Genomic DNA, 20,809 nt, shown 5'->3' with positions numbered 1-20,809 from the left:
CTGCGCAACTGCATTCTTGAACCACAGTCCGTTCTGCTATAACGCGCTGGTGGTAGGCAACTAAAACTAAACGACTTCATGTTTCCAGGCAAGGTTCACTGAGCTGTGTCGCTCTTTGTGAGAAGCGACCCGGCTATTGCAAATGATCACTCAACAAATTGTCTCATCATCATCATCATCGTCGTCACCACGTGGAAATGTATAGCAGATGCCAAATACTCTAAACGCGTGGTGATCCTGAGAAAAATCCACGCGACCACAGAGAGAGAGAGAGCGAGAGAGACACAGGGTTGGGAACGCACCCACGCCATCCTGCATACCAGGCGAAGTAGTTCACGTCTCCTACCCACCGACTGGAGGCCAAGGAATGGAACGCGTCTGAGAGCGCAGGTGGCGTGTGGGTTGCTACATCGCAGAACCAAGATAAATTAATAAGAATAATTCTAGATTTGAAGCTTTCGTGACTGCAAGGATTCATATTCTTATGTTTTTTCGGTAAAGTCACGTAGGTAAAAAATTATAATTAAAATTAATAAAAGTAAAATAAAATAAAAATCACGACTTCACCTGAAGACGGAAGCTTGTGTTGCCTCCGAAACGTCGTGATTTTTATTTTTTATTTTATTTTACTATTATTAATTTTAATTTTTTACCTACGTGACTTTACCGAAAAAACCTAAGAAAATTAATAAGAATACATATTTACGATTGACTTATTTATTCAGGAAAGCCACGTTGAGATGTATGCATTTGTAACTGAACGCAATAACAAGCAGTTCGAATGAGATGGGTCTCTATTGAGTCTATGGGTCTCTCATCTCTGTGTGAGTCTATGGGTCTCTGTGCGAGTCTATTGGTCTCTGCGTGAGTCTATGGGTCTCTGTGTGAGTATATGTGTCTCTATGTGAGTCTATAGGTCTCTGTGTGAGTCTATGTGTCTCTGTGTGAGTCTATGTGTCTCTATGTGAGTCTATGGGTCTCTGTGTGAGTCTATGGGTCTCTCATCTCTGTGTGAGTCTACGGGTCTATATGTGAGTCCATGTGTCTCTATGTGAGTCTATGGGTCTCTGTGTGAGTCTATGGGTCTCTCATTTTTGTGTGAGTCTACGGGTCTCTGCGTGAGTCTATGGGTCTCTGTGTGAGTCTATGGATCTCTGTGTGAGTCTATGGGTCTCTCATTTCTGTGTGAGTCTACGGGTCTCTGCGTGAGTCTATGGGTCTCTGTGTGAGTCTATGGGTCTCTGCGTGAGTCAATGGATCTCTGTGTGAGTCTATGGGTCTCTGTGTGAGTCTATGGGTCTCTGCGTGAGTCAATGGATCTCTGCGTGAGTCTATGGATCTCTGTGTGAGTCTATGGGTCTCTGTGTGAGTCTATGGGTCTCTATGTGAGTCTATGTGTCTCTGCGTGAGTCTATGGTTCTTTGTGAGAGTCTATGGGTCTCTGTGTGAGTTTATGTGTGTATTTTGAACTTCTTTCACACCGTACGTAGCCAACCGCGCTAATCGGAGGTGTGGAGGGAAGGACAACAAACTAAACACAACGACAACAACAAGAAGCAGTTCTAAAGATGTGAGTCAGTCAATCTAGATGATTATTTAAACGTTGTACAGCCCCACGGTGGCTTCCATCAAGTCGGAAGGAAGAAGCGTTCCAGACGGCAGCAGAAGCAGCCGAATCTAACAGTGAGCGGTGCACAAGTGCGTTCGATGTACGTTGTGTGTGTTTTGTGGATAAACATTGGCTTTTTGGGGGAACAAAGGTCGTGGTTCTGACCACCCAACACCCCATAGACGTGCGCTTCTGGGATAGTGTTAAACTATTTATGGGGCTGTATGCGCCTTCATGTACACGTGTATGTGGGTGCAGGCTGGGAGCGGTCACGCTACGGATGGCATGCGGTGCTTTCCAAAACCCGGGCGACTGAGTTCGATTCCAGCTCACGGCCAACGGCCAAAGAACAGCGCCGGATGTAATTGAATCCGTCCCATTAGGTCGACTCAGCCTCAAATTGAGTACGTGCTGGTGAGGTGTGTAGTAAACATCGCCACTACGGGGAGACAAAGGGGGCCCGGGGCATGGTGCCGGTTACCCAACCCCCATCATGAGACGAATGGCTCACAGGGTTATACCAAATAAATGAAATGAAATGAATGTGCCAGAGTGCCGGACTTCATAAAATAAAAATATGACAATTGGGTTTTTACCCTTTTATCTGGCAACAAAACTGACACCTTTTTTCACGAGGAGTCAAGTTTGCATTGAGCACAATACCTGCAGTCATAATGAAAACAAAAAAACATAACTCTGATAATGTATGCACTGTCCTTGAAGTTGATTGATCCACACCCGAGACAGCTATCCTTAGAGCCTAGTCTCACATGGTGTTGGACCAGATGACGCCAAAACGCCTTTTGGCGTCACAGTGCAGAGTTATGACTTTTTGTTTGCATTATGACTGCAGTTTTGTTGCCATTTAAAAGGGTAAAAAGCCAATTATCATATTTTTTCTTCTGGCAAATGAGGTTCCAATGGTGTAAAATAAAACTCGTTAACTTTTAGTGTGGGTCTCTGTGGGTTGCTTTGGGTCTATGGGTTTCTATGAGAATGTGTCTCTGTGGGTCTATTATGGGTCTCTATGAGTCTGTAAAAACATGCGTTTAGAGTATGTGGCTGAATTTTGATTTAAAGCTTTCGTGACTGCAGGGATTCATCTTCTTGGTTCTTTCGGTAAAGTCACGTAGAAGGGAAGTAATAAAATAATAAAAATAAAACATAATAAAATAATTCTCACGACGTTTCGGCCACAACGCAAGCAGCCGTCCTCAGGTGAGGATTATTTTATTATGTTTTATTTTTATTATTTTATTACTTCCCTTCTACGTGACTTTACCGAAAGAACCAATAAGTATGTGGCTGCTATGGCTTTCCACGTGATGATGATGATGATATATCATTTCATAGTTTTGGTTCTTTCCGAAAGAAGTAAAAAATATGCCGATTCGTTGGTTATAATTTATTATGACCAGATCGCTTCTAAAGATAAGCTACGTAGCTCAGTGGGGCCTTACCGGATTAAAGAAACATCTATTTGAAGTCTGCGTCTCTCTCTCTCTCTCTCTGTTCCTCCTCGCTAATAACGCTTGTTAAGGCTATAACGGGGATCTTTGTCTTTCATAGTAGATGTTTTTTTGGGTTCGATCGCGTAAATATATAAAACTCGCCACCACCCGACACAGCCAACTAGTAAGGGTTGTCACGTAAACAGAACGTGGCCAATTCGTCACGAGTACAGCACTAGTGTATAGTGTAGTGTATAGTGTAGGGAATAGTAGTGCAGTGTATAGTATAGTGTATAGTGTAGTGTATAGTAGTGTATAGTAGTGTACAGTAGTGTATAGTAGTGTATAGTGTAGTGTATAATAGTGTAGTGTATAGTGTAGTGTAGTGTATAGTGTAGTGTATAGTGTAGTGTATAGTAGTGTATAGTGTAGTGTATAGTGTAGTGTATAGTAGTGTATAGTGTAGTATACTAGTACAGCACGTCGGTGTGTTGGAGAGTCAAGCCACAACATTTACAATCTGAGTACGACGTTTTGTTTTGTACCAGATATGAATTTTCTGTATTTTATGTACCGTGCCAAATCTTTCACGGATGTTTTGTTTTTCCAAACATCTGGCCAATTGATAAGTTACTCCCTCAATGTAAGGTATTTTGATCGTTTTAATTACTTGGGCAGTTTCAATGCTCGTGTTATTTGATTTAGTTTTGGCATTCAATGTCCTGTTGATTTGTGCATCTATGTAATCGTTCATTTGCAGCGCTTCTTTAACATGAAAAACAAAACACCCGAGTCAGATTTGGCAGGGTACATAAAATACATTAATTAATATTTGGTACAAAAGATGTTTTACCGAAGCTATCAACAGAAGGTGGGTATCGGATTAACTGCATGTGTGGTAAATGTTATGTTGGGCAAACAGGACGAATGATCAGCACAAGACGAAAAGAGCATCAGAGAAATATGAAATACTCCCAAATACAACTGTCAGCAGTAGCAGAACACGCGTGCCATCGAGAACACTCGATTGCTTTTGATGATGTTGAAGTTCTGTGCAAAACCATCGACTACTGGCCAAGACTAATTAGAGAATCCCTCAAAATTTCAAGAAGTAAAAATAATTGTAACCATTCGGATAGCTACCAACTTAGTGCTACATGGAAGCGAATCATCAAATAATTCATCGTTTAAATGCATGCCTATACAGGCCACCAAACTTCAATAGGGATTACCGTTGGTACGGGTATTTTAATGGACAGGAACGACACGATCAATGGGCCCGCATAATGCGCACGCACCATGCACGTTGACTCACGAGCGCAGAAGTTTGGTCACCACATCTACGCCTCTATATAAGTGTAGTGGCATAGCGCCGGCTGCTGGCAGAAAAGGGTAACTGCCGCGTACGGCAGTACTTACTTCAGCAGGCCACGATATACACGAGAGGGGGACATCTCGGGGGCAAAGGTCACAGAAGGGGCCCATCGAGAAACCCCGGAAACCCGCTAGTAGGTTCCAGAAAGGGGGCGTGGTCGAGAGCGGAGCGAGGCCACGCTAGGAGTATAAGGGGCCGTCCATAAATGATGTCACGCACCTGGGGGGGGGGGGGGGGGGTCAGACATTTGGGACGATGTGTGACGAGGGGGGGGGGTGTTTGAGAAATGTGACGTCACATCAAAATGCGCAACCTTAAATAAATATAGACAACACGTTCTACTTAATTAAATGGACTTTTAAATAAACGTTTTCTCCTACAACATCAGAGTGCAGCGCCACATTAAATACGCACTACAATGGGGGGGGAGGGGCAGAGCTTTGTGACGTCATATTTGAGGTGGGGGGGGCTGACTTTTTGTGACGCCGTGTGACGTGTGACGATGGGGGGGGGGGTCAAAAACCGTCCTAAATCGCGTGACGTCATTTATGGACGGCCCCTGTGGGGGACCTTGTGGCTGTTGCTCAAAGTGGGATCCCGTCGTGCTGCTCAAGTCCATCGTCATCACCATCTCATCGTCGTCACCATCTCATCGACGTCACCATCTCATCGTCATCACCATCTCATCGTCGTCACAATCTCATCGACGTCACCATCTCATCGACGTCACCATCTCATCGACGTCACAATCTCATCGACGTCACCATCTCATCGACGTCACAATCTCATCGACGTCACCATCTCATCGTCGTCACCATCTCATCGACGTCACAATCTCATCGACGTCACCATCTCATCGACGTCACCATCTCATCGTCGTCACCATCTCATCGACGTCACCATCTCATCGACGTCACCATCTCATCGACGTCACAATCTCATCGACGTCACAATCTCATCGACGTCACCATCTCATCGACGTCACCATCTCATCATCGTCACCATCTCATCGACGTCACCATCTCATCGACGTCACAATCTCATCGACGTCACCATCTCATCGACGTCACCATCTCACCGTCGTCACAATCTCATCGACGTCACAATCTCATCGTCGTCACAATCTCATCGACGTCACAATCTCATCGTCGTCACCATCTCATCGACGTCACAATCTCATCGTCGTCACCATCTCATCGACGTCACCATCTCATCGTCGTCACCATCTCATCGACGTCACAATCTCATCGACGTCACCATCTCATCGACGTCACCATCTCATCATCGTCACCATCTCATCGACGTCACCATCTCATCGACGTCACCATCTCATCGACGTCACCATCTCATCGTCGTCACCATCTCATCGTCGTCACCATCTCATCATCGTCACCATCTCATCATCGTCACCATCTCATCATCGTCACCATCTCATCGACGTCACCATCTCATCATCGTCACCATCTCATCATCGTCACCATCTCATCATCATCACCATCTCATCATCGTCACCATCTCATCATCGTCACCATCTCATCGACGTCACCATCTCATCGTCGTCACCATCTCATCGTCGTCACCATCTCATCATCGTCACCATCTTATCATCGTCACCATCTCATCATCGTCACCATCTCATCGACGTCACCATCTCATCGTCGTCACCATCTCATCATCGTCACCATCTCATCATCGTCACCATCTCATCGACGTCACCATCTCATCGACGTCACCATCTCATCATCGTCACCATCTCATCATCGTCACCATCTCATCATCGTCACCATCTCATCATCGTCACCATCTCATCGTCGTCACCATCTCATCGTCGTTACCATCTCATCATCGTCACCATCTCATCATCGTCACCATCTCATCATCGTCACCATCTCATCGTCGTCACCATCTCATCGTCGTCACCATCTCATCGTCGTCACAATCTCATCATCGTCACCATCTCATTATCGTCACCATCTCATCGTCGTCACCATCTCATCATCGTCACCATCTCATCATCGTCACCATCTCATCGTCGTCACCATCTCATCATCGTCACCATCTCATCGTCGTCACCATCTCATCGTCGTCACCATCTCATCGACGTCACCATCTCATCGTCGTCACCATCTCATCATCGTCACCATCTCATCGTCGTCACCATCTCATCATCGTCACCATCTCATCATCGTCACCATCTTATCATCATCACCATCTCATCGTCGTCACCATCTCATCGACGTCACCATCTCATCGACGTCACCATCTCATCGTCGTCACCATCTCATCGACGTCACCATCTCATCGTCGTCACCATCTCATCGTCGTCACCATCTCATCGTCGTCACCATCTCATCATCATCACCATCTCATCGACGTCACCATCTCATCATCGTCACCATCTCATCGTCGTCACCATCTCATCGCCGTCACCATCTCATCGTCGTCACCATCTCATCGCCGTCACCATCTCATCGTCGTCACCATCTCATCATCGTCACCATCTCATCATCGTCACCATCTCATCGTCGTCACCATCTCATCGCCGTCACCATCTCATCGTCGTCACCATCTTATCGACGTCACCATCTCATCGTCGTCACCATCTCATCGCCGTCACCATCTCATCGTCGTCACCATCTCATCGACGTCACCATCTCATCATCGTCACCATCTCATCGACGTCATCATCTCATCGACGTCACCATCTCATCATCGTCACCATCTCATCGTCGTCACCATCTCATCGACGTCACCATCTCATCGTCGTCACCATCTCATCGACGTCACCATCTCATCGTCGTCACCATCTCATCGACGTCACCATCTCATCGTCGTCACCATCTCATCGTCGTCACCATCTCATCATCGTCACCATCTCATCGACGTCACCATCTCATCGTCGTCACCATCTCATCGACGTCACCATCTCATCGTCGTCACCATCTCATCGTCGTCACCATCTCATCGTCGTCACCATCTCATCATCGTCACCATCTCATCGACGTCACCATCTCATCGTCGTCACCATCTCATCGTCGTCACCATCTCATCGTCGTCACCATCTCATCGTCGTCACCATCTCATCGCCGTCACCATCTCATCGCCGTCACCATCTCATCGACGTCGTCTCCATCGTCACCATCCCGGGGCGCCGCTAGTCAGACAGCCCACCGACTGTTCTAACTACGTAGTGCCGCCGACAATAGACGGTCTTAATAATAACCGTGTACACCCACGTAGGGTGTTGTGTGTTATCTCGATGGTGCTCGCTAAATAAAGAAGTCCATCCAGGTCTTACTGTCTCCAAGTTGAGTCACTACATAAGGAACGAAACAGGTGGACTTCTCTCACAAATCTGGCTGTCGCCTGATGAAGCTGGTTGTAATTACTGGCGAAACGTCGTAACTCAGATTGTAAATGTTGTGGCTTGGCTCTCCAATAAACCGGTGTGCTGTACTAGTACACTACACTATACACTACACTATACACTACACTACTATACACTACACTATACACTACACTATACACTACACTATACACTACACTACTATACACTACACTATACACTACACTATACACTACACTATACACTACACGACTATACACTTCACTATACACTACACTATACACTACACTACTATACACTACACTACTATACACTATACACTACACTATACACTACACTATACACTACACTACTATACACTACACTACTATACACTACACTATACACTACACTACTATACACTTCACTATACACTAGTGCTGTACTAGTATACTACACTATACACTACACTACTATACACTACACTATACACTACTATACACTACACTATACACTACACTACTATACACTTCACTATACACTAGTGCTGTACTAGTATACTACACTATACACTACACTACTATACACTACTATACACTACACTATACACTACTATACACTTCACTATACACTAGTGCTGTACTAGTGACGAATTGGCCACGTTCTGTCTTGATTTGAAGCTTTCGTGACTGCAGGAATCCATACTCTTTGGTTCTTTAGGTAAAGTCACAGGTTCTGTTTACGTGACAACCCTTACTAGTTGGCCGTGTTGGGTGGTGGTGGATTTAATGACACAATTTTATATTTACGCGATTTAACCCCCAAAAAACTCTAATATGGATGATATTGGTCGCGAAAGCCTCCTACGTGTTAAACAGACTAACATCTTCGTCTTTGCTTACATGTGTGTGGGGAGTGGTGGCGCAGCAGTTAGCGCATTGTGCCAGGAAACCCGGGAACCTGAGTGCGATCCCCAAATCACGGCCACCAACAACACCCAGCGGCAGCGACTTATCTGAACCAGCCCTGGGTCTCCTCCACCCCTAGCTCGACTCGGCCTGAAATGAGTGCCTGGTGCGGAATATAGTACACATCACCTCTAGGTGAGACAAAGGCGGCCGGGTCTGGTGTAAGCCGGCCCCCACCCCCCTGCCCCCCTCGTGTGCCAGATTGCCGGCCTTCATAGGCGCTGCTACTCGCTACTAATAGCACTTGCCCCAACAGTCTGCTAAGGCTATACGGGGTGATCTTTGTCTTTGTGTCTATGTGTGGGCATTGTGTAGTGGGTCAGAAACCAGGGGAGACACTGGTTGAGGCAACACGATGTTTATTACTCTTTTCTACAGGGTCCCTAACACAAAGAGGTAGCGGCCCCTTGACCCGATACCTGGGGAGGTATGGTCTCCAGGCTACACTGCCCTATATTTTGCTGTCTTTTCTTTGATTTTCTGTTTGCACTCAGTCACATATTCACTTTAAGATGTTTCTTGTTCATGATTCAAGAGCCGAATGGCTCACAGGGCTATACCTAATAAATGAACTTGAACACTGGGGACTCTGCTAATGCCCCGACCTCCGTTGGGGCTCTAGGGGAGGCTACGCTGACCTGACCGTACCGTCAGGTCCTGACCACTGGCCTCACTGAGCTTCGGCCCTTAGAAGGACGGTGGAGCTTGGGGTCCAGGGTCCTAGCTTCAGCCCAGGTCTTGGGTCTTGGGAGCGGAGGGGACTGACCCTCTATCGCTGAGAGGCCCGACTTCTATACAGGTCCGGGGCTTGCTCCGCCCTGGCCCCGCCTCCCTTCCAGAATCTTCCACCAGGTCCTGGAAGGGTGACGTCATCCCCCAATCCGCCCGCCCGGGGTTGTGGATTGTGTCCCAGGATCAGAGGTCGCAACCGGGTACCCGATACCCGTACCCTACCCAATACCCGGCCGCGTACGGGTAGCCGGGTATCGGGTAGGGTACGGGTACCCGTTTGCGACCCTGGTGTGGCCGGGTACGGGTAGGCCGTGAGTCACTGGTGAGTAACTGTTTGTCACTCATTTCCCAACGTCTTGTCTCTTCTCACAATTCAAGTTCCTAGAATCAACCCACCCGCGCCTGCAACATGGCTTCATCCCAGAGGTCGCAATCAGGTACCCGATACCCGTACCCTACCCGTACCCGGCCGGTTACGGGTAGGGTACGGGTACGGCCGGGTACGGGTATAGCCGGGTACGGGTACCCGTTAGCGACCCTGGTGCGGCCGGGTACGGGTAAGGAATCAAAACCCGTTTGCGACCTCTGACGAGCAGACAAAATGCGGGGGGGGCGGGGCTGGGAGTGGGGAGCTGAATCAACGGAACAAAATGCGGGGGGGGGGGGGAGGGGGGAAGTGGGCGTGTTATTGGGAACAAGTGCTGGAAGGGAGGAGCAGAGAAAGAGAGAAACATGCAGACTGCACATTTATAGCAGCCAGATGACTCTCTAAACGCGCGACGTTGATTCTGTACGTGGAGGGGAAAGACCGGAGGACCCGGAGAAAATCCACGCGGCCACGGGGAGAGAGAAGGACGCAAGCATCAGGGTCGGGATCGAACCCACGATCTCCTGCTCACCAGGCGAGGTAGTTAACATCTCGCCACGGGGAGATATAGAGACACGCAAACTCCAAATATACAGCAGCAGGCATTGTCAGGGTCGGGATCGGGATCGGGATCGAACCCACGACCTCCTGTATAACAGACGAGAGAGTTAACATCTCGCCACACACACGCACGCTGAGACAGCAAGACAGCCACAATGGAACTTTTAGAAGGGCGCCGTAGGGTTCAACGTTCACGGCCCAGGCTCAGAGAGCCAGAATAAGAACCCTGTGCGGTTGTCAGGGTTCAGTTGCAATTGTAGAGGTGTTATTCCGCACTCTCCGTGTTGTCAGCGGGTAGCGTCACTTGGGTCAACAGGGGGCGGAAGAGTGGCGACGCCGATGTTAAGGGGCTACGGCAAAAGGGGCCATCGGTGATTTCTGTGATGACGGATCCTGGGCAGAGGTCGCAAACGGGTTTTGATTCCTTACCCGTGCCTGGCCGCACCAGGGTCGCAAACGGGTACCCGTACCCTACCTGATTCCCGGCTACCTGTACCCGGCCGGGTACGGGTAGCCGGGTATCGGGTAGGGTACGGGTATCGGGTACCCGGTTGCGACCTCTGCTGCTCGTCCTCTAAACATGTTCGCAGCACTCCCCTCCCCCTACCCCCCTCTCTATCTCTCCCCCCTTGCTCCTCCCTCTCTCTTACCTATATAGCCTCTTGTTACAGCAGCCCTTTTGTCCACTTCAGCAACTGCTTCTTGCTGTGGTTGTCCCACCTGATGACGGACGCTTGTGTTGCGCCCGAAACGTCGTGATTTAATTCATTTTATTTTCTACCCACGTGACTTTACCGAAAGAACCAAAGAGTATGGATCCCTGCAGTCACGGAAACTTCAAATCTAGATTGGTCCCAACAGTCTGTTAAAAGCGATACTGGGGAGGTGGATCTTTGTCTTCGTGTCTATGTGTCAGTTGCAGGCAAAGGGGGTGACACCAGCACCATGGCGAGCGTGAACACGCACGCAACCACTGCCACCACGACTCAGCGCACCGCATCAGTCACCTGCACCTGCAACTTCAACTACCTGCGCTCGGCCGACGGGATCCTGGCCATTGTGGAGCTGGTAACGCCTCTTACACCAACCACTCAACCCCCTGTATACACACACCACCACCATCACCACCACCAACCCCACAATGTACACTCACCAATACCAATACCCGCCATGCACCACTAAATGATGGTGACTTCACCACGGCGCTTGTGCCAGGCAAGGTGCACTTTGAGGCCGCTTGAAGGCTCGCTGCTGGCAGGAGGTTACGGGACAGACCCAGGTGCCATGGGTTGACTGACTGAGATGATTGACCGATGTACCACCAGCTGTGCCCCCTACTGTGCCAACTGGCCACATTTTAGCCGCCCGGCGCTCCGCTCATTGTTGTGAGCGTTGCTCCTCCGCCCTCCATTGTAGCTGTAGGGTGACTGCCTCCAACTGGCCAGAAGCGGTCTTCACGAGCCTCCTCTATTGTGGCCGATCTTGACACCGCTGGTACCGTTCATCAGCAAGTCCACTCAGCTTCACATCCTCCTGTACTGCATCAGCTCCATCTCATCTCTAGCCCGTGTCGGGCCCATTTAGCACCCTCTAACCGGCCAAACAGAAGCTGCTTTGGCATGTTCTAAGGAGGTCTAATGATTTAGTTACTAGTTCAGCAATAAGTGTTTGTGTTGGCTACGTACAGTGGGGCGAAATAAGTTCAACATACATACAATACATAGACTCACACAGAGACACATAGACTCACACAGAGACACATAGACTCCCACAGAGACCCATAGACTCACACAGAGACCCATAGATTCACACAGAGACACATAGACTCCCACAGAGACCCATAGACTCGCACAGAGACCCATAGACTCGCACAGAGACACATAGACTCACACAGAGACCCATAGACTCGCACAGAGACCCATAGACTCACACAGAGACCCTATGGGTCTCAACATCAATGGGTTTCTGTGTTATGAATGGTCCCTCGATGTGATGAGTCTTTGTGTCTTTATGTGAGTCTATGTGCGTCTGTGTGAGTTTATGTGTCTCGGTGTGAGTCTATTGGTCTCTACGTGAGTCTCTGTATCTCTGTGTGAATCTATGTGTCTCTGTGTGAGTCTATGTGTCTCTACACAAGTATATGGGTCTCTGTGTGATGAGTCTATGGGTCTCTACGTGAGTCTATGTGTTTCTGTGTGAGTCTGTGGATCTCTGTGTAATGCGTCTATGGGTATCTGTGTGGCGAGTCAAAAGGTCTCCCGGTGATGAGTCTATTTGACTCTGATGAGTCGATATGTCTCTACTTGTTAAACTCTGTACTTGGTCTGTGTGTCTCTATGTGAGTCTGTGTGTCTCTGTGATGAGTCTATGAGTTTCGCTGTGTGATGAGTCTATGATGTGGTCTCTGCGCATTGAACTCTGACGTCCGCAGGCGAGCGGCTTTCTGGTGTGGGCACTGATTTCGGACACCAACTTCTCGGGGATGGGGCAGTACATCTGGGTCATGCTGGTGGCCGTGCTGTTCTGGATCCTCACCGCGCTGCTCTTCATCTTCGAGCTGACCGCCTTCCACTGTCGAATACCACACTTCCGCGTCATTGTAAGAGTTCGGGTTGGGGTATAAACTCACCCACTTGCTCAGGCACCCACTCGGCCACTCAAACACTCACTGATCCACCCACTCACTCACTCAGGCACCCACTCATCCACTCACCCAGGCACTCACGCACTGACTCACCCATTCCCGCACTCAACCAATCACTCACTCACCCACTCACCCACTCGGGCACTCAACCACTCACTGATCCACCCACTCACTAATTCAGGCACCCAATCATCCACTCACCCAGGTACTCACACACCCATTCACTCACACACTAACTTACCCATTTCCGCACTCAACCAATCACTCACTCACCCACTCACCAACTCGGGCACTCACCCAGTCATTGATCCACTCACTCACTCACTCAGGCACCCACTCATCCACTCACCCAGACACTCACACACCCATTCACTCACGCACTAACTCACCCATTCCCGCACTCAACCAACCAATCACTCAATCACCCACTCACCCACTCGGGCACTCAACCACTCACTGATCCACCCACTCACTCACTCAGGCACCCACTCATCCACTCACCCAGGCACTCACCCACCCATTCACTCACGCACTGACTCACCCATTCCCGCACTCAACCAATCATTCACTCACCCACTCACCCACTCAACCACTCACTTATCCACCCATTCACTCACTCACCCACCCACCCACTCACCCACTGACTTCCCACTCACTCACAGTGCCGGCCTTCGTAGGTGCTACTCGCTAACGACACTTGCCCCAAAAGTCTGTTACAGGATGCACGGGAGATCTGTGTCTCTTTGTGTCTCTCTCTTCCAGGTGTTCTCTATCAACGCCATAGGCAGCGTCCTCTACTTGTCGGCCTTCATCGCGAACGCGGCGAGCGTGACAGGAAACACCAGACACTTCAACAATCGGGCTGCGTCCGCGGTGAGAGAGAGAGACAGCAAGTGATAGAGAGACACAGAGGGAGTGAGAGAGAGAGTTTTAAAATCAATTTTATTGCTGCCAGCAGCAAAAGCACCGGTGCCAATTTCGATACAAATCACATTCACTACAGCATCACGTGTGCACGTCACAAACACTACCCGCGACACATGAACTGCACGTGCCACGCACGTCACAACGCTACGTCGTTACGCACTACACGCGTGACAAATAAGCTCGTTCAAAAGTAAAATCAAGAATGCTGTTTGCACTGGTGCAGAGGGCTTGACCGGCCCCCCCTCCGATCAAAAAACACGAGCGTGTCACCCGGGCATTGGAGTGGTACGCGTGCTCTCCCTGAAGCCGTGCCTTGAGCAGGCTCTTCAAGTAGTAGTAGGTTTTTACCTTTTTAAACTGGTACAAAACTGACACCTTTATTAAAGGCATCATGTTTGCAATAACCACAACACAAGTAGTCAAAAAAGCAAACAAAAAGAAGCAACTCTGATAATGATAATAATATGCACTGTCCTTGAAGTTGATTGGTCCACACCCGAGACGGCTTTCTTTAGAGCCTAGTCCCCATTGGTGTTGAACCAGATGACACCAGAATGCGTACAACTCAAACACAGTGCAATATCAGAGTATTGAGAGCTCGGGGTAAGCATTTGCACTATGAGACATCTCCTTTACCAGTTGCAAAATATAGTAGTAGGTTTTTACCCTTTTTAAACTGGTACAAAACTGACACCTTTATTCAAGGAATCATGTTTGCAATAACCACAACACAAGTAGTCAAAAAAGCAAACAAAAAGAAGCAACTCTGATAATGATAATAATATGCACTGTCCTTGAAGTTGATTGGCCGCTCTTTAGGGACACGTCCCTGCAGCCTCCGAGCTTCAGAAGCTTCCCAGAGTCATTGCGCCCTGGAGTGCAGGCGAAGCACAACTCCGGGAAGGAGGAGGAGGGGTGGCCGCCACTGGCCTCTAGTGCCTCCTGCTTCAGACACAGCTTCTGCATGGCTCGAAGCACATCCCACAGCAGCTTCTCCCTGGCGAGAATGGAGCAAAGTCCCGCAGTGCTGGTAATCTCAGCTGCAGTCTTCCACTTACACCGCTGGCCATTCACGAGCCAGAAGTCCTCTATCCTCTATGCCTTTGAAGAGGCCATCACAGAACAAGGGCTCGTTCAAAAATTGTTTAAGGTCATAGTGCGTGCGCGCACTGCTACAATTACATCTCCACTACGCGTCCAACACGCTCTAATAATAACGTGGCAGCATTGTGTAGTCGACTAGACCCAGGTCTAACAGGAAGAGCTCCCTTCAATAGCCCAGTTACCTGCCTGCGTCGCTCAGCAGGCTGAGGGCTGACAACTTCCAGGGTAGCTCCTCCTGTTCCTACAACAACCGCCTCACGGCCAGAAGCCTGGCGGTGACGTCCACCAAGCCTTGACCACCCTCACCCACCGGCAGCAGAGAACCTCCGGCCTCAGCAGTGCGTCCCGTGCCATACAAAGTGAGCAAGTGACCGGTTCACTCCGGTGAGTAGCCAGCCCGGAAGCTGGAGGACTTTGGCCTTGTGCCACAGCACAGATGCTGCCAGGTTATTAGCGGTGAGCGCAAGCCCCCTGAAGAACATCTGCGGAGCGAGGCATGCCCATGCCAGAAATTTACCCAGAATTATATCAGTCAGCTACCAACTGACTTCTCCTGGGCGGAGCACAGAATGGATGCTGCACTCTGACCCCAAACAGAGAGCCTCACACTTGGCCCAGTTCACCCTGGCACTAGAGGGCTAATACACACCTAGGCCGCCATGACGCATATGTTGCCTGCAGATGCAGAGGCCCTGATGACTGCATTTTCAGGTCCTGGAACCTTGAAACCAGACAGAGTTTGTCTCAGGCAGCTTAAGAGTGGATCAACAGACAGGGCATACTTCAGCCCAGAGAATGCATCTCTGTCTGCTGCCCCTCGTCACAGAAAAAGGGCCACTGAGCCGCTTGTTAATTTCCATGAGACTGAATGTGCCTGTATACAGGAGCCTAACGCAGGGGCGGTTTCTTCATTAGGGCGATTGGGCGACGCACCACCAATGTGTGAAAGGGACTTTTTCAATCACATTAACAATCTCATTCAACCACAGAGCTATGCTAGCCGTCACTGTGCCTCTGGATATAGTCCAATCAGCGTCATGTCACGTTCTGTGGAGTACCGCCTCTTTTTGGGCGATTTCCCTCCAGCTGAGAATCGCCCCGAGTGGCCCCACAGACTTACATTCAAAGATGTTTTTTTTCGAACGGGGGCGCTGCAATGCATTCTCTATGGCTTCCGGGAGGGCTCGCCCTAACGTGCTTACGTCATCATACGTCAGCACGTTTCAGTCAACAAGTTTATTTGTCGCCACCTAGTAGAATTTCGATTTAAAGCTTTCGTGACTGCAGGAATTCATCTTCTTGGTTCTTTCGGGAAAGTCACGTAGAAGGGAAGTAATAAAATAATAAAAATAAAACATAATAAAATAATTCTCACGACGTTTCGGCCACAACGCAAGTAGCCGTCCTCAGGTGAAAACCAGGTCTGTCGACGCGACAGCGTCTGAATGAAACAGCACACGTGCTTGGAGCATGTGTATAAGCTGGGTTGGAAGGGGGGAAGAAAGGGGGAGCCTTAACAAAAGAACATGAAATATCAAGAGGAATTTAGCATATTTATGGGAAATGCAGGTATGTGACTAGTACTGCATATGCCCGTGCATTATGCAGGATTAGCAGCATCAAAGGGAGGGGATAAGGGTAGCATTAATGAAGGGAAGGAGTGTTAATAGTATGTAGCTGCAGTAACTAAAACCACCACGTAAACAACTAAAGTATAAACTACATATTATCATCAGTATACTAAATATACTCTACAATACGTTGAGTTACTAACAGTAAGTAATACATTACAATTCTACGTCGTAAAAAAATATAATATGCTTCCATCTAAACTTTATTCTCTTACATCACACGAGTCTACACCCTACTATATACTGCCATAGACAAACCCAACATTAAATTATATACTGTATTGCACACCAAAGAAAGGTTCTCCTTTACCGACCACCTTGTAAGTGCCACGCTGCTACAAGGAGAGATGTTTCAACAGCATGGCCATACATTCCCTGTTGAGGCTCTGAACATCACTGTCAGGGCATACCCTATGTTAAATAAGGCGAAGCTGAAGACTGAACTGTCTGTCATTTATGAGAGTCCAGAATTCAAGGGCTGCTGTGGTGCACTAGCGCTGTACCAGGTTTTGCTGAAGTACAACCTCCAGGATACTTTTTCAGAGACTGTTGCTCTGTTGAACATCCTCATAACCACTCCCATGACAACTGCTGAAGCTGAGAGGTGTTTCTCAACCTTAAAGAGAATCAAGACATTCCTGAGAAATGTAATGGGACAGGAACGTCTGAATGCAATGGCTATGCTTTCCATGGAGAGGGAACTAGTCAGGAACATGCCTGCTTTCAATGAGAGAGTAATTGATCACTTTGCTACTTTGAAAGAGAGAAGAGCAAAATTTCAGTATAAGTAAGCAGTGTATTAAGCGAGTAATGTGATGTAAGTAGTGTAATAATAGTGAGTATAGAAACAAACAAGGAGATGTATTGTAAGAGTCACTTTATTTTTCATTAATATTAAAGAAGTGAAGTTGCCTTTACATGCTTAAGCTGTTAATTTATCCATTGCATGGGTGGACCTTATCCTTATAAATCATCCAGACATTTGCCCCCCCCTGAGAGATTTTGCAGGAGCCGCCACTGGTGAGGGGGGTAGCAGTAGCTGACGGGGATCACTTCTGAATGGAAGGATTCCTCCTCTTCACATTTCTGCACGAAATATTGTAGGCGATGGGTCTTGTATCGAAATCGGCTCCAGTGCTTTTGCCTGCTGGCAGCAATAAAATTGGTTTAATCTCTCCCTCTCTCCCGTGTCGATCAGAGGAAACAAGAAGATGCTCGGTGTAGTCGGAACTTTGCTTCGTTCATCATTTCGTTTTTTTGTTTGTTTTTTTCGTTGATTTGCTTTATGTGCTCCCCCCCCCCCCCCCCATTTTTAAATGAAAGATTTCACAAAAAACGTCACGCTCTGCTCTCCTCCTTCTTACCCCTTCCCTCTCTCTCTACCCCCCCTCTCTCTTTCCCCCCCCTCTCTCTCACACCCCCCCCCCTCTCTCACACCCCCCACACACTACCCCCCTCTCACTCTACCCCATCACTCTCTATCCCCCCACTCTCTCCCTACCCCCCCACCACACCCACACACAACACTACCCCCTCACACTCAACCCCCACTCACTACCCCCCCCCTCACACCACCCCCCTCACACAACCCCACTCTTCAACTACCCCCTCTCACACTACCCCAACACACACTACCCCCCCACACCACCCACCCCCCACACACTACCCACACACAACACACCCCCCTCTCTCTACCCCACACACACTACCCCCCCCACACTACCCCCCCCACTCTCTTACCCCCCACACTACCCCCCCTCACAACCCCCCCCCTCACTACCCCCCCCCTCACACTACCCCCCCACACTACCCCACTCACACTACCCCCCCTCACTACCCCCCCCCACACTCAACCCCTCACTCACTACCCCCCTCACTACCCCCCCCCACACTCTACCCCCCCTACACACACAACCCCTCACACACAACCCCCCTCACTACCCCCCCCCTCACACTCTACCCCCCCACTCTCTCAACCCCCTCTCACTACCCCCACACTCTACCCCCCCACTCACACACCCCCCCACCCTCACACACACCCCCCACCCACTCTATCTACCCCATCACTCACTACCCCCACTCACTACCCCCCCACACTACCCCCCCCCTCTCACACAACCCCCCCCCTCTCTCTACCCCCCTCCCTCTCTCTCTACCCCCCTCCCTCTCTCTCTACCCCTTCTCTCTCTACCCCCTCTCTCTACCCCCTCTCTCTCTCACAACCCCCCCCTCTCTCTCTACCCCCCCTCTCTCTCTCTACCCCCTCTCTCTACCCCCTCTCTCTACCCCCCCCTCTCTCTCTACCCCCTCCCTCTCTCTCTACCCCCCTCCCTCTCTCTCTACCCCTTCTCTCTCTACCCCCTCTCTCTACCCCCTCTCTCTACCCCCCCTCTCTACCCCCCCCTCTCTCTCTACCCCCCTCCCTCTCTCTCTACCCCCCCCTCTCTCTCTACCCCCCCTCTCTCTACCCCCCCCTCTCTACCCCCCTCTCTCTCTACCCCCCTCTCTCTCTACCCCCTCTCTCTCTCTACCCCCTCTCTCTCTCTCTCTACCCCCCCTCTCTCTCTACCCCCTCTCTCTCTCTACCCCCTCTCTCTCTCTCTCTACCCCCCCCCTCTCTCTACCCCCTCTCTCTCTCTACCCCCTCTCTCTCTCTCTCTCTACCCCCCCCCTCTCTCTCTACCCCCTCTCTCTCTCTACCCCCTCTCTCTCTACCCCCTCTCTCTACCCCCCCTCTCTACCCCCCCCCCTCTCTCTACCCCCCTCCCTCTCTCTCTACCCCTTCTCTCTCTACCCCCTCTCTCTACCCCCTCTCTCTACCCCCCCCCCCTCTACCCCTCTCTCTCTACCCCTCTCTCTCTCTACCCCCCCCCTCTCTCTCTACCCCCCCTCTCTCTACCCCCTCTCTCTCTCTCTCTACCCCCTCTCTCTCTACCCCCTCTCTCTCTCTACCCCCTCTCTCTCTCTCTACCCCCCCTCTCTCTCTCTACCCCCCCCTCTCTCTACCCCCCCCCCTCTCTACCCCCCTCTCTCTCTACCCCTCTCTCTCTCTACCCCCCCCCCCTTTCTCTCTACCCCCCCTCTCTCTACCCCCCCCCCTCTCTACCCCCCTCTCTCTCTACCCCCCCCCTCTCTACCCCCCTCTCTCTCTACCCCCCTCTCTCTCTACCCCCCCTCTCTCTACCCCCCCTCTCTCTACCCCCCCTCTCTCTACCCCCCTCTCTCTCTCTCTCTACCCCCCCCCCCTCTCTCTCTACCCCTTCTCTCTCTACCCCCTCTCTCTACCCCCTCTCTCTACCCCCCCCCTCTCTCTCTACCCCCCCCCCCCTCTCTACCCCCCTCTCTCTCTACCCCCTCTCTCTACCCCCCCCTCTCTCTACTCCCCCTCTCTCTCTCTACCCCCCCCCCCTCTATCTACCCCCCCCTCTCTACCCCCCTCTCTCTCTACCCCCCTCTCTCTCTACCCCCTCTCTCTACCCCCCCTCTCTCTACTCCCCCTCTCTCTCTCTACCCCCCCCTCTATCTACCCCCCCTCTCTACCCCCCTCTCTCTCTACCCCCCTCTCTCTCTACCCCCTCTCTCTCTCTACCCCCTCTCTACCCCCCCTCTCTCTCTCTACCCCCTCTCTCTCTACCCCCTCTCTCTAACCCTCTCTATACCCCCCCTCTCTCTCTACCCCCTCTCTCTACCCCCCCCCCCTCTCTCTCTACCCCCTCTCTCTCTCTCTACCCCCTCTCTCTCTCTCTACCCCCCCCTCTATCTACCCCCCTCTCTCTACCCCCTCTCTCTACCCCCCTCTCTCTCTACCCCCTCTCTCTACCCCTCTCTCTCTCTACCCCCTCTCTACCCCCCCTCTCTCTCTCTACCCCCTCTCTCTACCCCCTCTCTATACCCCCCCCCCCTCTCTCTCTACCCCCTCTCTCCCTACGCCATGTCTATGTTTTTCCGTCTCCGTCTCACGCTCCCCACGTGTCTCCCTCTCTCCCGCAGTTCTTCGCGGCCCTCACCACGATCGCCTACGTGCTGAGCGCCCTGCTGTGCTTCGCGACGCTCAAGGGGCTCTCCGTGCCGCTCGCTCGCTCGCGGGAGGCGGCGTCTCAGGGGGGAGCGTGACC

The 20,809-nt window shown here is 50.4% G+C and overlaps 1 protein-coding gene across 1 annotated transcript; it reads left to right on the top strand.

The window, feature by feature from the left end:
- Positions 1-11,333: 11,333 nt before the first annotated feature.
- On the top strand, positions 11,334-20,807 carry LOC144951644 (plasmolipin-like). The gene is made up of 4 exons (XM_078881935.1): positions 11,334-11,456; positions 12,820-12,987; positions 13,795-13,905; positions 20,685-20,807. Exons 1-4 carry the CDS (start codon positions 11,334-11,336, stop codon positions 20,805-20,807), a joined length of 525 nt encoding a protein of 174 aa, XP_078738061.1.
- The last annotated feature ends 2 nt before the right edge of the window (positions 20,808-20,809 follow it).

Source organism: Lampetra fluviatilis, chromosome 63 (genome assembly GCF_964198595.1).
Source record: "Lampetra fluviatilis chromosome 63, kcLamFluv1.1, whole genome shotgun sequence".
Lineage (NCBI taxonomy): Eukaryota > Metazoa > Chordata > Hyperoartia > Petromyzontiformes > Petromyzontidae > Lampetra > Lampetra fluviatilis.
Note: the sequence above shows the minus strand (reverse complement) of the source record. Positions and strands in the feature narration are given on the sequence as shown.